At 41.4% G+C, this 17,503-nt stretch overlaps 1 protein-coding gene across 6 annotated transcripts in view; it reads right to left on the bottom strand.

Moving 5' to 3' along the window:
- The window catches only part of Csmd1 (CUB and Sushi multiple domains 1), a 1,620,113-nt gene that overhangs the window by 325,592 nt on the left and 1,277,018 nt on the right, over nt 1–17,503 (bottom strand). For all 6 annotated transcript variants that reach the window (XM_031339198.1, XM_031339200.1, XM_031339199.1 and 3 more), the window contains one exon: nt 297–479. In XM_031339198.1, coding sequence (XP_031195058.1) covers nt 297–479 — 183 coding nt within the window. The remainder of the gene's footprint in view (nt 1–296; nt 480–17,503) is intronic.

The raw sequence follows: 17,503 nt of genomic DNA on the forward strand, positions 1-17,503 counted from the left end.
AAAAAAAAAAAAAAGAAAAAGAAATGGCCACCATCACCCGGCTCATAGTGAACCAGCTCATATCCAGGTACCTAAGGTCATCAACTCCATGTGAGTTCTTGGTAGAGATGGTGGTAGATGTCTATTCCTTTCACAAAAATAGAGGGGGAGGTCATCTATTTCTTATCAAGTAGCCAGAATTAAGGTGTTTGCAGCAGGGTGAGGAAACAAGAAGCCCTGAGCTCCCACCAAGGCCACCTCTCTGACATGCTCCCTTTCCTCCATAACTGATGCAAACCCCCACAGGTAGTACTCACACACACAGCTTGGCTTGTTGCCCGACCACTGGTTGTTTTTCTGGCAGGTAATCACTCTCTCTCCCACCAGCTCAAAAGCCGCCTGGCACTCAAAGGTGAGCGTGTCTCCGTGCAAGAAGCTGCTGCCAGTCCGCTTCCCATAGGCGGGGATGCCAGGGTCCCCACAGCCTCCCTTCTCGATTTCTGAGGAGAAGGAAATAAACAACCCACCCCTTAGACAACACGGTAGACTGCACACTTTAACAGAGAGAAGAGCATCCAAACATTGTTTGTATACAAAGTCTCAAAGAGATTCTCATTTCCTCTAATATTTTGTTATAAAATCCAAGGTGAACGGAGCACATGGCTGTGCAGATGTGCTGATCAGTAAAGTGTCACAGGCAGCAGATGTCACTTCCCAGCACTTCTAGCCATCTATCTTCCATTGCTAAGCCTAAGACACAAGTTCTAATTTAGGTGTAATCTATGCTTCTGGCTATGATCAAGGCAAGCAAGATCATTTACAACCACTAGGATATTTAAACCAGTCTAATCTATTTGAATATTCTTCCTCTTAACTGAATATTAAAACACTTAATGATGCAGAATGAACCTTTTTACAACACTAGAAGAAAACACACAGTGGGATCCCTTTTCTCAAAGCATCATAGCATTGAGTGAGAGTACAAATGCTTCAGACCTATAGTTTACAGACATTGTCTCAAATGTTAATAATGAAGTAGCTATCAGCTGAGAGATATTATTCATTTATTAACTTGCAAAACAGTCTTGAGAGCTAACTGCTTGTGAGCTAACCTCTTGTGCTAAGGGGCAGGAGGTATCTGATTGTATCTCTCCTGCCAAAGATGCAAAGGACACTAACTAGAGGCCAGCCTGTGGCTACTTGGAAGAACCCATGGCTACCACATCTGCAAGTGGTCAACACATTCTAGCCACTCTATAAGTCAGGTCTATAGAACTTCAACTACAAGGATGAGTAGCTTCCCACTGGGGAAATTGGTGAGGATAGTTTGCATTGATAATGCCCCCCAACTATTGACTTAATGCACAATTATTCCAGATTTTTTACTTGAGGACATTGTCTTGCTTAGGAGAACATCTCTGGTGCAGCTCCATGGGAGTGTTTGAAGGAATCAAGAGACTAGAAGAAGAAGAAGGTGACTGTGCATGTTAATATAGCATCAAACCTCTGCTTCTAGAGATGGAGTCAAGCCTCTCTCCATGTAGATGGAATCAAGTATCCTTCCAAATGGACTATAACAAGCTGGAGACAACTTGGATATGTTCTCTTGAAAATACAGTTCACACTCGAATAAAAGCCTCAAATCCTCACAGAAACAAATACCACGAGTGTATCCTTCCCTGGAAATGTGATCACAGAGGGAAGAGCCATGGGCTAGGTTAGAGCACTTTTTATAATTTTTTTGAGATGGCTGTCCTGTCTCCTGTGCCCAAGTCTCTTGGGGTCTCTATTGATGTATCTTTTTAACAATCACCTTTAGAAATGCTAAAGTTACTTCCCACTTTTAATTTTTACCTCACTTTTCCTGACCTATTCAAAGTATTTTTGACCATCTCAATAGCTTCCTATAAATATGTCTCTTAGAATAACATGACCAGTGTAACATTCATCCTTCTAAGTTTTATTTTCATTTGATACTTTACACTGTGCCTACACACACTCACATAATAAAACAGCAATGGTGTTTACTACCCTCTGAATGTGAGCAGTTTTGAAAGCTGGTATAACTGTTCTGAGACACAAGTAAATCCTGACACTGAACTGACAACTAAGGTTGTCCTTGAAGGTTCTTCTTTCTTCTGACCTTAGGTGGAACCTGGAGAGAGCGATATGTTTGCAGAAATGAGATGGTACCCTCAGACAGAATTCTGGGAAGCCTAAAAGAGGAAACACAAAGACAGCAGCCCAAGGGACCTGGCAAGGCAATCCTCCAACAAATGCTATTCAAATGTTAGGACAAACTCTGATGATTAGTAGATTAACAGGTTTGGATCTACAAAATGCAAGTATAATCAAATAAAGCCACATACCCAATCAACCAAGCTACAATTACTATTTTGATACAACACTACAGGACATACAGCATCTATGGAAATTTTGTCACCAGAGAGAATTACTACCACCCACTCTGCCTTATCATCTTTGTACCTGCCTGACCTCAGCGCTTCTCAGTCCATGTCAGGTAGATGAAAAACCATGTTGGTGACACCCGTGTCTACCCTGTGTTCTTTATCAGTATGATCACACTATGGCCTTACTGGTTTACACTCATCCCTTCATCTTCTCCTTGACCCGATAGATGTCCCTGACTATCTCAAGCTAAGCACCTGCAAATGCCTACTTGCTGGTACCTCTTGATTCAATGCAAGCCATGTTTTCCAAGTTAGAAATCAGCACTGTGGCTTCTCCATGTGATGATTCCCATGATTCCTAGCATGAGAGAAAGTAGCTGAACATTACAGACCCTGCTTCTTCAAACATCCCTCTTCCCTTCTGTTTAAATGCAACTTCTGTAATCTGAAGTCTCCCCTCACCCCTGCCAAATCCCACGTTGGCACTGATGATCTGATTGGCTGACTAAAATTTCAGTATTATGAGGAATCTGGATTACTGCAGCTAGTAAACCAAATTCGTCTCACATTGTCTTTAGAGCCCCCAGTAGCCACTTGCCACCCACCCCTGTATCTGAGCTGACATCATTGTGACTGTGAGCTAAAACTTTTGGCATGTATCATTTCAGAATCCAGGATCTTTCACCCACCCCAAAGATAGGGATGCTATTACACAGCACTTGGAAATGATGGCAGAGAGCCCTGGCTTTGCTGTAACTCACCCACATTAATTGATGTATTACTTTTTAAATTCTGTGGCTATAAAAATTCAGGTACTAGTTTTCACAATAGGATGGGACATACAGAGAAACTGGATCATATTTGAAGCCATTCACTTGGCTCAGAATGAACTGGGATCAGTGCTGTCTTTTAGCACCTCCATATAGATAATGCTCTTCTTCCCAGCGATGGAAATTCACAGAAGCTAGATGTCTCTCCTCTTTCTCTCTCCATCTCTTTTTACTCCCCTCCATTCTTTCTCTTCTCTTTGGGGTTTACAGACTGCTCTTTTCTGAAGGTCTTGGAAGGTTTTAGAACTAAGAGGAATACAGATAAATCAGTGAAATTCATCACTGTGAACCTCTCCTTTAACAGTACCAGGAGATGCACTCTCAGAATGATGGAAGAGACACACTCTTTCTGTCCTGAACATTCCACTTGGTATCTGCCATTGTCTGTGTATGAAGAACTTTGAGATGCTTGTCCAGGCACAGCTAAGTTCTTGCTAATATGTGGGCTACATGTTTACCCTAACAAGATTATAGTCCTTATAGAATGTTCTAATCTATGACAAATATTTAAACTTAGTATTAAATTTATTAAGGAAGTTATTTATTCACTGTATATCCCACCCCAATTGGAGCTTCCCCTCCTTCCTCTCCTCTCAGTCCCTCCCTTTCACCTCCCCTCATTCCCCATTCATCACTCCTCTCCTTCCCAGAAGGGGAGGCTCCCATGGGCATCAATCAGCCTCTGTAAATCAAGCCACAGCAAGACTAGGTGCATCTTCTTCCACTAGAACTAGACAAGGCAGTCCAGTTATGGGAAAGGATCTGAAGGCAGGCAATGTAGTCAGAGACAGACCCTGCTCAGGCTTTAAGAGTCCCACATGAAGGCTCAGCTGCACCACTGTTACCCAGAGAAAGTGGGAAGAGGCAGGCTCTAGAAAGTGGAAACATAAGAAGCTTCCATGGTAGTTCCCCTTCCTGGGACTACAGGCAGTGAATACTGCATCTATGGCATCTATGTGCACATGTAATGGTGGTGTGAGCACAATCTATCCTTTTCCCCAAGAACCTGCCTTTTCTGGGACACGTGAGCACTAGAATTTGGAACAGCTATCTGGAACTATCTTAAAAATGAACATATGAATGAACCATTGATTCAGATGAACCCCTGACCTCTGACAACAAAGGTTTAGAAAAACATACAATGCATACAGAATCCAGGGAGAAGCTGAGAAGCTTCCCAATTACAGCTCTGATTCAGATGAAAGCAAAGATTTATGCATAGAGAGCAAAGTTAGTTCACTACAGGCACAACCTTCCAAAATAACCACAGAGGATTGGCTAGAGTCTGCAAAGCATATGATAAACATACGGATACATTCTGCCAGCACAAAACAGCTAAGTGATCTCATAAACGGAAATTTACTTTTATCCCAGGTCATGGGAAACACTTCACTCTGAACTCTGAGCTTGATTTCCTATAGGAATCAGGATTTTATTTGACTACAAGTCAACTAAAGTGCACACACACACACACACACACACACACACACACACACACAGTCTATGAATGCAATGCTGCCTTAAGCAAGTGTATTATATTTTTCCCACATTAAAAAAAAAAAGACTGGCAGAGGAGTGTGCTGAGCTCAGAAATGTAGGTGGGAAGCCAATAATTGTCTTTTCCCCTCTCTGTGGCTTACAGCCTGGGAAGGTCACACCTCAGGCTGCAAAGGAGATGTCCAACCTTTAAGTAGGCAGACAGTCAGTATACATGTTCCCCTCAGGGACAACCTGGCTTGTCTCTTATCATCTCTATATTTACTTTGACAGAATTCTTAAAGAACAAAATAACCTTTAGCATTTTAGGATAATCTCAGGCTCACAGGAACAATGAAGAGGAAGCACAGAATTCCCATCTCTGCCTGTCTGCACACAAGGACAGTCTTGCTCCATTTGTGTCCCCCACCATAGCAACCCATTTGTTAGTATGAGAAGCCACATTCTGTATTCTCACCACCCAGATCCACAGGCTGTCACAGAATTCACAATTGGAGTCATCAGTCTATGTGCTTTCATGACCCCCACTGCAGCATCATACTGATGTTTACAGTTTATTCTACAGCCCTAAGGATCCCCCACATCCCCACACTACTCCTCATCTCTAGTCCTGCCATGTTCTCATAACAGCTCCTTTTACCTTCTCAGAGCATCATGTGGCTAGTATTACATGGTCTTCACAGGGCTGAGTGGTGCTTCAGGCTCTGGGTTACCCCAGTTTCCACACCCACCAAACAACCAACATGCTTGGCAGTGAAGGGTGAGTATAGCAGAGATTCTCTTATTAGATTTTAGTGTAATCACGTCTCCTCATTTACTTTGAGTCATTGGCCTGCAGTGCAACTGCTAGACCAAAGGGCAGGCCCTGAGGACAGTGGTAGAACAAGCCCACTCATTTGAAGCTGACTATATGAAGGTATAATGACATGTGTCCAGCATCAAAATTTCATAGGAAGCAAGTACTCTGATATGCCAGCATGGCTGGACCTTTTGGGAACCCCAATCTATCTCTTGCTTCTCTGTGGTCATTCTGCAGGCTAGTGAGGTGAGCATCAACAGGAGACAGCTTTTGCAAACCCTTGGCTTTCTTGGCAAAACATACCAGTTAATACCTGAGTGCTTGTGTTTCTCTTTATTGCTCCAAATTTCAGAAACTATAAAGATGTATGCTAGTGGCGGGGCCTCCCTATTATGGCCAAGGCTATTTCCAGCATGTGCACCCCCATGTGTCCACATACTCCACTACCACCACCACAAGATGAACAAACAAAACAAAACATATCATCAAAGGCTGCAAAGGTTGCTTATTGTGCTGGCACAAAGATCTGATTCGGATTCCAAAAACACACACTAAACAAGCCACACGTGTTATCTTATGCTTGTATTCCCAGCCTCAGGAATTTCAGGGCAAGCAGACAAACCTAGTCAGTGAGCTTCAGGTCATTGAGATACTTCTTTAAAACCGATGCAGATAGATAGCTTCTGAAGAACACTCCCAGGGTGCCTCCTGCCCTCCACACACATATTTACAAGTGGGCATGTGCCCCATATACACATATGCATAAAAGATGCCCAAATAACTGCACTGGCCCAAGAAATAGCCATGAAAGAATATGCTTCCAACTTGTCCAGAAACCATTCTAGGTTTTTCCATCCCCACACTTTCCTCTCTGAAGGGCATCCCTGGCTTGTTCCTTAAAAGCCTAGGATCACAGTGACAGATCTTCCCAGCCCTGGAGAGAGCATGGAAGGAATTGGCCTCGCCAATATTTATGGACTTTATGCAGCCATACTTATAGCTTTTGTCTCCAGGTACAAGTAAAAAAAGAAAATACCATTCAGTGGAAGGGAAGGCTCTCAGATAGGAATGGCTTCTAGTATCTCAGACATCTTCAACTGCCATAGCTCTGACACATTTGGTGATTTGTGTTTAGTTTTTGGAAAGAACGGAAATTAATGTATTATTCTTCTTAGAATAAGTTGGGAGATAATTCATGGTAAATAAAGACAAATACTATTTTAGACAATATCTATCAACATAACTGGAGGGATTTTGACATAGGCTGATAAAAACATTGCATTTGAAGCAATAAAAACTCAGGAGTCAGAGAAAAATAAATAAAAACAGTTGCCACTTTTTCATGTTGTCCTACTTCTGTAGAAAAAAAAGCAGCCAGAGCTAAGGAGCTCCCGAGATGAGAATGAGATTTCCCAGGATCTCAGTAAGTGGTTAACCTGCAGTCCATTTGTGTTATTATGGACCAAGGGCACTTTCAGATCCCATGACAGAAAATAGAAAGACACATACTATAGGTTTAAAACATTAGTTTTGATTTGAGAAAGAAGTTTGATAAGCTGTTTCCCACTCTTCCTCTTCTGAGCATAAGGAGGCATCAACTGCCCTGGATAGAGTGTCCGTCCACCATTGCTTTCTTAGGCCTGGAGAGGAATGGATACTTTCCTCCAGGTTTGCTATAGTCATCCTCTTTCTCTCTCTCTCTCTCTCTCTCTCTCTCTCTCTCTCTCTCTCTCTCTCTCTCTCTCACATACACACACACACACACACACACACAGATACGCACACACATACACACAGAGCCCATGGCTTCATCTAAATTAGGAGCTGTGTGTTCACTTAGAGTGAGAGTGTGCTCTCCGTTTTCCTAATGTTTAAATTGTTTCCTATATGAGGTAACATAGAGCCATTTTGAGTGAGTTTATAATGTTCTATGAGCATCCTGCACTTCACTGCTCTCTCAGTTCTACCTCAAGTTTTATGTCACCTTCTCATCTATGGTTTTGTGTTTCTACAAAGTCAAGGACCTAGAAATATCAGAAAAGATGGTGTTTTTCATTCTGAAACCGACTGAGTTTGCTTAATGTTTATTTCCGTTTATGAAGGACCACTGAATATGTTTTTTATTCATCTACAGGGTCAGGTACCATGGGTTTACTAAGACAGCTTTGCACAAATGTCCTTTCTCCTGAGCATGTGGCTAAATAATCTATACTGAATATACTAAAGAGATACTATGAACTTTATACAGCATAACACCTACCTGGAGTCTATTGTATTTAATACAATACCACCCTGACACCTGTTGTGTCCAGAATAAAACAAGTAGAATGCCTACAGGACACCTACAATATGCAAAACACCTACCCTATACTTGCTTTATTGAAATAATGTCATGTATAAAGTGAAGATGCAACCATGCATAATTTAAACATTTTTCAAGGTTAATTTCTTTCATTTTGTTCCCATCATCATCAGGCCCCGTATTTCAACACCAAACTATACAATTGTCTGTGTATCTGAACATGCCCATATGAATTCTAAATAATCATCTCTGTTCTGCCTGTAGGGGCTTCATCAGTCTGTGTCTACGGAGCTGGCACAGTTGCCTCTTGGAATATGTACTCCTTTAGAGATGTGTCTTCATAGAAGTGTCACCTTATACAAGCACGGGGCTTTCCACTCCCCTGATAACACAGGGCACCAGCAGAAGAGTCTCTGAGAGTGAGGTTCACACTGCTTGCTGGCCCAGCAAGTCAGCTATACCATGTTCCTGCCATTCCAGTGTTCCCTATCAATATCTCAGGATAAATCAAGGAATAAGAAGCCTTGGATCACCCACTCCAGCAAGGACAATGAGAGCAAGAGAGAGGCCCTCGATTGCTGAGGAGTCCCTATTCCAACGTGGCTCCCAACACTGAGCATCTCCCTCACCATTTCCATCCCAGACACCCATAATAACAGGAGGGGCCTAGGGAGCTCTCCATACTCTCTTGAATACTATCAATAAAGTTTGCTGCACTCTCCTCCTCCAACCCCCCCCCCCCAAAAAAGGAAAGAAAACCGAACATTTGCTCTTATAAGCTCATTGAAATGAGGCTTTCAATTTCACCCTAATCCATTTGGGTACCATTCATATATATAAGCTGATAAAGAATCCCCAGGCCTTATGAAAACAGCAAAGAGCTCATAAGGCCTCAGCCCAGCAGGAACGAAGGAAGGAACTGACAGCTACAGAGAATCTTTCCTTTCTTATAGTCCAGTAAGAACCATCTAACACCAGAGCCCAAGGAAACTGAGTTTTGTCCTTAAGGATACATAAACAGTAACTTTTTAAAAGTGGCATCCCAGCAAACTGCCGAAGGCTTAAACCAAAGACATGGTGTTTAAAAGACAGTGTTCAAGGACAGCTGCTGAAGGCCAGCCTGTGCAGCAGCGAGCTGTTTTCCCTCATGCAGGAACCGGTAACCAGGCCTGGATGGGTCCCTTTCATAAATACTCAGTTTGACAGGCCTTTCCTAGCTGATCTGTACATCTGGCTGATGGGACTGGCCCGCAGGGAGAGCTGTGGAAAGACAGTCTTCTGACAAGAGCTCCCTAAGCACACCATTAGAGGACCGCACACTTTACTGAAATGGTGTTTTACGGATTCCAAAGGCAAGCAGTGTTCTTTGGTGCTAGCAGTACATGATTATGGTAAAGCTGGCATGTGTCTCCATCCTGTCAACTTTAAGGCTCTGATGCTTGCTTTTGTGTGTCACTCTGACTGGACTGGGACATGCCATAGAGCTCCTTAGTCAGTAAAGAAGATGGATCGTCAACAGTTGGGAATGATGGGAATAGAGAGAAAAGGGTGATAATGAAGAAGCTGGTCAGAAGATGTGCACTGGGCCCAGCGGCAGATGCTTGCCAGGGTCCGATTGATCAAGCTGCATGTTCTATACTGGTGCCACTCAACCTACTTGCACTGAGTCACAAGAAAGGGGTTCTTCTTCCCAGGAGCTGAGCATCAGCTACAGCTGGGGCAGATCAGGCTTGGGCCGCACTTCTCCTTGATCAGCCATCCTGAAGGCATGTCTCTCAGGAGATAATATTTATACAGATGTCTCTTCTCAGGACCTCTTGTCCTATAGTATGCTCTGTCCTGGAGGGGACTCTGTAGCCTGCCTGTGCCCTCTGACCTGTTGACTCTGAGAGATGTTCTCTACAAGAAGCTCCCTGTAGAGTCACTGAGAGTCATATCTTCGCTGTGTACTTCCTTCTCCTGGTCCCTTCATTCTCTTCAGCTCATTACATTATATTACACTATTACAGGCTATGAGTATTTCTGATTATAGTCAATAAAGAATATGTTCCTTCTTTTCTTTCCATTTCTAATTGTTCTTAGTCAAGGGTCTTTAATTGGAAGCTTGTCCTGCATTTTCCTTAAATGGGTCACATACTTGGGAATTTGCTTCTCTACCAATTCAAGATAGTTCCTGCATCCTAGGTTGAGGAGCATGGGTTCTGCAGTGTCTCAACTGTCCAGTGTGATTATGCATTGGAAGCACCTTAAATTGCTGCACCATGCACCCGGAAGTGGATTTATCTGGGGGCAATTGTGCTTAGGTTGAAGAGTGTTTATACTTTGTTATTTTCACTGAGAACATAATGTCTCAATTTAGGGACACCAATATTTGTGGCAACACAACTTGTTTCCCACAGCCCTCCATGAAGCAGCATCTGGATCAGCCCCTTTCATGTTTTTTCATATGGCTTGCATTTCCCAAATGCATGATAACTATCTGAAATCACACTCTTCCACTACCTTTATGTTCACTGTAGCTGTAGAATGACTTTATGTTTTGAATTCTCAGACGTTTGGCACCAACTCAGACAGTTGGAGTCTAGTAAGTGCTCCTCAAAACCATTTCCAACTAATATTCTCTACCATTACCTCCTTTTTATCATTTATTTAATTAAAATGTTATGATTATATATATTTATAGATACCATAGAAAAGATGATATATTGAAATATATGAGTATTATGCAACAACTGCATTAACCTAATTCATGCAAGGCCTATCATAATTTTCATCTTATTTTATTTTGTGGTAGTAACACTGACCATATCTTTCTTAGCAGATTTTAAAAGCATGAAAAAAAAAAGAATGGTCCCTCTTATTGCTCTCAACTGAAAACTGTTTTTCCCTATTAAAAGCATCCTTGTATTTCTCTTCAGAATCATTTACCGACTTCCATAGAGCTTGGTATCTGCATGTGTATCCTAACCACACCTCCCATTTCTGATGGACACACACTCACTTGGAAAACAGTTATCCAAATCCCAAGTCACTGAGACTACAGGCTGAAGTGGCATGTTTAAAACAGCATCTTAAGTAACAATTCCGTGTTTTACAACAATGTAAATGATTGTGTTTACCTGCAGATTCATCTTCATATTCTATGAAACACAGTGAATGTTATTCTATTGGCTCAAATTAAGACACATACAAATTGAAAATTTTCTAAGTGACAGATGGGCAATTAAAATATTCATTTTATTAATAAAAATCCAGTTGTATTTGGAAGGGTGCCTTCTAGTTGTTCTGTGAATAATTTTCAAAGTTTAGCTTTGATGAATAATAATATTTGATTTGAGGGGAGTATAAATCCTTGCCTCTAGGTATCAACTGCTTTTAATATCTGTTAATTCTTCTTTTAAAAGGTGCTCCTTAGATGCACTTCAGGAAGCTAGCACCTTGTTGTTCAGGAGTAAGGTCTAAGTGCTATGGAATAAATAGAAAGAGAACAACCCAGGAACTGGAAATGAATTAGCCTGGGAATATGATGGATTCCTGGAACCATTTCTATAAAGGGGGGTTAGTTACACACTTGAATTTTAAACATCACCCGAAGTATGAGAGGGGAGAGATAATATATAATAATGCTTTCATCAGCATTGCATGTTTGGGCTCTATTGACTAGTCAACCATGAACTGTCACCATGGATATGCAGAAATGTGGTTGACAGCTGTCACTGTGTATATGTTAAAGCATGGCTATGGGCTGTCACTGTGGATAAGTGAACTCATGGAAGTGGCTGTCTTCCTGGAGATATAGAAGTGTAGTCAGAGAAGAACCCATCATATTAAATCATGTCCTGTCCACACTCTCTGTTGATTGATTACCATTGTCAGTGGTAGGATGGGGCCAGGTTGAATCAACAGGACTCAGTGCTAAAGGTCATCCTGTGTGGTCAACATTACTGTGTGATCTGTGATTAATCTTCATGGTTAGTGGAGAAATCTGTCCATAGATTTCTTGGATGTCTTTGATTCCAGAAGCATTTGGGAAAATTCTTTGTATACAAACATTCAGTAAAGATCTGGGGAGATGGATCAGTGAATGAAGGGCTTTGTGTGAAGCATGAAGATCTTAATTTGGACTTCCAGAATTTACATTTTTTAAAAAAGTTATGCATGACAAAGCACATCTTAATACTGGCTCTGAGTGCTGAGACAGTGGAACTCTGAGAGTGTAATAGTCAGCTAATCTAGCTAAGTTAGTGAGTCTGGGTCCAGTGAAAGACCTTGCATAATTAAGTAAAGTATAGAGATATGGAGAAAGACACCAGATTTGTATATACAGTATTTGCCAAGTACATGTACAAGTGAGTACATACACCCACACATCTATTCAGCACATACACATACACACACACACACACGCACACGCACACGCACACGCATACACTTTAAATCTTATAGCTTCATTCAGCCATGGTCATATATCCAGCAGTTACCTCTAAGCCTCAGCAGTGGTCAGATAAGCTCAGACCCTGGCATCTGGATGAAGGGTTTTACCAGTAGAGATTCTTAAATCATGTCACACATTCACCCGCTCATTCTTACACAGTAGCATATTTCTATATAACAAGAGGACTATGCAAAGATGATATCATCTTAATTTCTACAAAAAGTTCATCTGGGGCCTGGTCTGGTACCACAGACATGCTGCTTGGGAAGCTGAGGCAGGAGGATCTCAACTTCATGAGCTATTTGGACTGTAGAGCAAATTGAAAGCCAGCCTGGGTAATGTAGTAGGTTCTATCTTTTTTAAATTAGATATTTTCTTTATTTACATTTAAATTTTAAATATTATGCCCTTTCCTGGTTTCCCTTCAGAAAACTCCCTACCCCCACCCCCCTGCTCACCCACCCACCCACTCCTGCTTCCTGGCCCTGGCATTCCCATACATATTCCCTGGCATAGAGCCTTCACAGGACCAAGGGCCTGTCCTCCCATTGATGACTGACAAGACTATCCTTTGCTACATATGCAGTTGGAGCCATGATTCCCACCATATGTACTCTTTGGCTGGTGGTTTAGTTCCTGGGAGCTCTGAGGGTATTGCTGCTTGTTGTACATTTACACAATGGAGTACTACTCAGCTATTAAAAACAACAAATTCATGAAATTTGTAGACAAATGGATAGAACTAGAAAATATCATCCTGAGTGAGGCAATCCAATCACAAAAGAACACACATGGTTTGCACTCACTGATAAGTAGATATTAGCCCAGAAGATCAGAATACCCACAATGCAATTAAAAAACCCCATGAAACTCAAGAAGGAAGACCAAAGTGTGGATATTTCAGTCCTTCTTAGAAGGGGGAACAAAGTACCCATGAAAGGAGTTACAAAGACAAAGTGTGGAACAGAGACTGAAGGAAGGACAATCCAGAGAGTGTGCCACCTGGAGATACATCCCATATGCAGTCACCAAACCCAGACACTATTGTGGATGACAGCAAGTGCTTGCTGACAGAAGTCTGTTATAACTGTCTCCTGAGAAGCTCTACCAGTGCCTGACAAATACAGAGGTGGATGCTCTCAGCCAACAATTGGACTGAGCACAGGGTCCCCAATGGAGGAGCTAGAGAAAGAACCCAAGGAACTGAAGGGGTTTGCAGCCCCATTGTAGGTCTTATCTTAAAACAAAAGGTTGATGAAGAGGGCTGGAGACAAATCTCAGTGGTAGAGCACTTGTCTGGCATGGGTCAAGTTCTAGGTTCAGTTCTCAGGACTGGATAACAACAAATAAACAACAAGAAAATCACAACCAAAAGAATTCAGTTTATGTTGATTTATAACTTAAAATAAAATTATACTAAGTTTCCTAGATGAGACATAAAATTATATCCTTGTTGTGACAGGGTTTTTAGTTAACAAACGGCAGAGATTACATTGCTTGTACTGCTCAGCAGGTATTTTTTAAAGGAGTTAAAAATATTCCTTTCTTAGAAAGCTGCAGCAGCTGTTGCCTGCTCTGGTAGACAAGGCATTTCTATGTTGCTAGCAGCCCAGCTCCTCACTCTCTAGTTCTCTGATGTGAGTAATGCCCTGGAAAGCACATATCCAGCTCTTTCCCTTTGCTACTTGACTGCCATCTCTCCTCAGATGTAGAGTTCAAACCTCATGAAGCTCCTGCCCTAGCCCTTCAACCACAGAGGAATGGAAGGCACCAAAGAGCAGTGGAAAGCTGCTCACAGTCAGCTCTTTTTTAGTGGGAGAAAGAACTACATAAACCAAAGGTTTCTTGTTCGGATGCTCATAGCTCATTTGCTCTCAGATTCACATTCTTCTGTAATCTTTAACTCAAAAATATCTAAAATCATACATTCCCTCTTATTGTTTTCAGATAAAAGATTCCAGTTTTTGGATGACCCTCCTATCTTTAGGGACTACTGTCTGGTTCTTTTGGCACTGTGTGGCTGTGGTCTACATCACTGCTGCCATCAGACATGGAAGTGCCACAGAACCAGTACAATCTCCCATAGCAAAGCCCTTGCCTGTCATGAGAATAACTTCAACAGATAAAACATTATTGTGACAGTTGGCCTAGGCTTCCTAAAATTCCGTGTGATCATGCTTAACTATAGTGTTTGGGTAGAGAATTTGTCTACATGTCTACAATGCTGTATATGCTTTAAACAGAAATACTTTGACTAAATCAGAGATTAGATGCTCTCAAAAGTCTGGTAAGAGCGAAGATCAATGCCGGAGGGCACCTGTGTTGCTTAGTTCCACTTAGGACCACATAATGGAGTGTTGGATCCCAGAAGCCAGGTAAGGTGCCTCATGTCTTGAGTCTCAGAGATGATGAAAGTATCAATTTTCAAACTCAGCTTATGCACTGCCCAAAGTAGTTACACGTGTGGCTGTAATAGGGAATTCTGTCTGTGCTGCAGCCCACTGGGCTAAGAGACTGGTCTTCCAGGAACATGTACCACAACAGCTATGGCTTGTTAAGACATGGGCCACCTTCCATGATGGATCATGTGAACTCAGCTCCACTCTCTCTTTCCCTTTATGGTATGATAACCTGAGTGGAATCTAAAGAGACTGACTTTAAGTTGCATGTTCAGATTTTACTGTGTCACCTGTTTCAGTTTAGGAGGTCTAACTAGGCATAATCTCTGGCCTCCTGGAATGTAGATTTTCTGTGGTGCTACAACATGTATGAGGATGGGGGCTACATAGCACTATGTAGTAATTTTAGCAAGTTTTATGCACACTGTGACACTTTGAATAAGATGCCCACTATAGGTACTGGCATTTGAGTACTAGGTACCCAGTTGCTGGCTCTGTTAAGATATCTTTAGGAAATGAAGTCTTGCTGGAAGAATTGTGTCACTGGCGTGGGCTCTGGCAGACTGACCATTCATGTTATTTTGAAGGTACTCTGTACTTCCTGTTTGCCATTAAAGGTGTGATCTCTCAGCTTAGTGCTCCAGTCACTTGCCTGCCTGCTGACATAATTCTGGGGAGGCTAGTGATGGACTCTCATCCCTCTGAAACTGGAAACCCAAATAAATCCTTTCTTCTGTGCCTTGCTCATGGTATTTATCACAGCAACAAGAAAGTAACTAAGACACTAACCTAAAGTGAATCTAGATTTAAAGAAAATGTCTTTTGCAGTTTTTGTGAAAGGGTTTCACCATATCATCCCTGATGCATTGAAAGTCTTTATATAGACTAAGATGGCATCAAACCCACAAAGATCAACCTGTCTATGCCTCCTGAGTATGGGGGGGGGGAGTGTTAAAGATGTACACAACCAGGCCTGCCTAACAAAATTTATGTTTTAAATGCTATAAATGTATTTAGTGTATGTGCTTACTCTGGTTGGAATGTTCTCTGTTCTAAATTACTACAACTTAATCTTTTCTTCATGGTTTCAATGATCCCTTGGAGGCACAAGCTGCAGTATTAAGACTTTGAGTGTCTTGTTTTAATCTCCATTGTGTTGTGCACAGATAAAATCCTTTATTACATGTGAAAAAGGCTAATATTTTCTGCACATGACCATAAAGCTTCACTAACTAACACATATCCCATGATTGAGAACATTCATGGGTAATTCCTATTTCCCCTGGGGTTCTTTATTAATCTGATTATATACTGCATTAAAAGACCAGGACCAGCCATTTATGGCTTGTTCCTGTGCGGTACTTATAAAAGGGACACTGATTCCCATGGAAAGTTTTACTGTGATGGTAGGCGTTTTAATGCAATAATTGAAAACAATAAAACTGCATTTGGCTGCCCCTGTGCTCATTTTCAGGATAAAGGCAACGAAAATTATATGTTTAAGATCTTGTGGAAATTATAGTCAACTTAAGAAAATATTATACTCATAATACAGAGTATCTGAAAGCCAGGGGAGAAACACACTAAGTATAAATCTTCAGAGACTGGTGCCCAGGACTAGCCAGGGAGATCCAGAGATTCATACTGACCACAAAAAGGCAGAAAGTTTGCCTGAGTACACAGAGCCTAAGGAACCATACATCTGGTAAGCCGAGGAAAAGTCTACTCAACTTTTCATGTTGAGTAGACTTTTCATTCATGTTCAGAATAAGAACATGGATGACCTCTGATTGTTATCAGAACAGGAGAATGTTCTGAGCTCTGTGGAAATACCTCTATCATTTTCCTTATACAAAGCAATGAGTATAAGTGCACTCATTATGAAAAAATAATATCTCTGAATGAGTAAACCACTCATTCAGAATAAACCTAGCATTTTGATTCCATTCTTAATTGCCAAGATAACAGGTCCCAGATTTCTTAACCACAGATGATGGAATTTTTGGATTTCTTCATATCACACCTGGTCAGTGAAATGCCACCAACCCCCTCATCATCAGCTACTCTTTGAGCCCTAACTCTCTCACTTTAGGCATACCTGATATTCCCATGTAAAGCAGTGTGGCATCCTGCAGGGCAGGCTCATATTTCAGCTGCTGTTCCACATCCCCATCAGTACACATAAGTCTGGTATTAAGAAAAATTAGGTGACAAAGAAGTCAAATATCTGTGACTAACTTGTAGGGTGGAATTCTTAGGAGTAGTCCAATCCTCACTGAAGAAAAGGATAAAATCCCTGGGAACCACAGAAGTGTCAAAATCCTGTCTTCCTATTTACTGTTATTTAAACGGGAATATTTCAGACTAGATAGATGCACAGGCATTTGAAGAAACACTTTTTGACAAGTTTCAAGTGGGTTAAGGTGACACAAAGATGCTCTGAGGAGTTGGAAATTAAAATGTCACAAAGGCATGAACTCAGCTGTCAAATCTTGTCCTATTGTTTGGCCTTAACCATGTGTAGTTTGTTCTGCATCAAATATCTTTAAATGGAATTGTTCTGATGGATTTTCAGTGTAAGATTGTCTAGGAGATGAAGTATGTGAGATTTTACTTATTTACTTTCTATAATATACAATTTATATCTTGTGTAGAATGAATTACCTATGGCATAGATCCTCAATGGATAACAAGCTTTCTCACATAGGAATCCTGGCTGAATCATGGTTTTTATTTATTTATAGGGATACACACATAGTTATAAATCAGTATTCCTTATGAGTCTCTCTCTCTCTCTCTCTCTCTCTCTCTCTTGCTCTCTCTGTGTGTATATTTGTTTGTGTGTGTGTAT

This window comes from Mastomys coucha, unplaced genomic scaffold (assembly GCF_008632895.1).
Source record: "Mastomys coucha isolate ucsf_1 unplaced genomic scaffold, UCSF_Mcou_1 pScaffold22, whole genome shotgun sequence".
Classification (NCBI taxonomy): domain Eukaryota; kingdom Metazoa; phylum Chordata; class Mammalia; order Rodentia; family Muridae; genus Mastomys; species Mastomys coucha.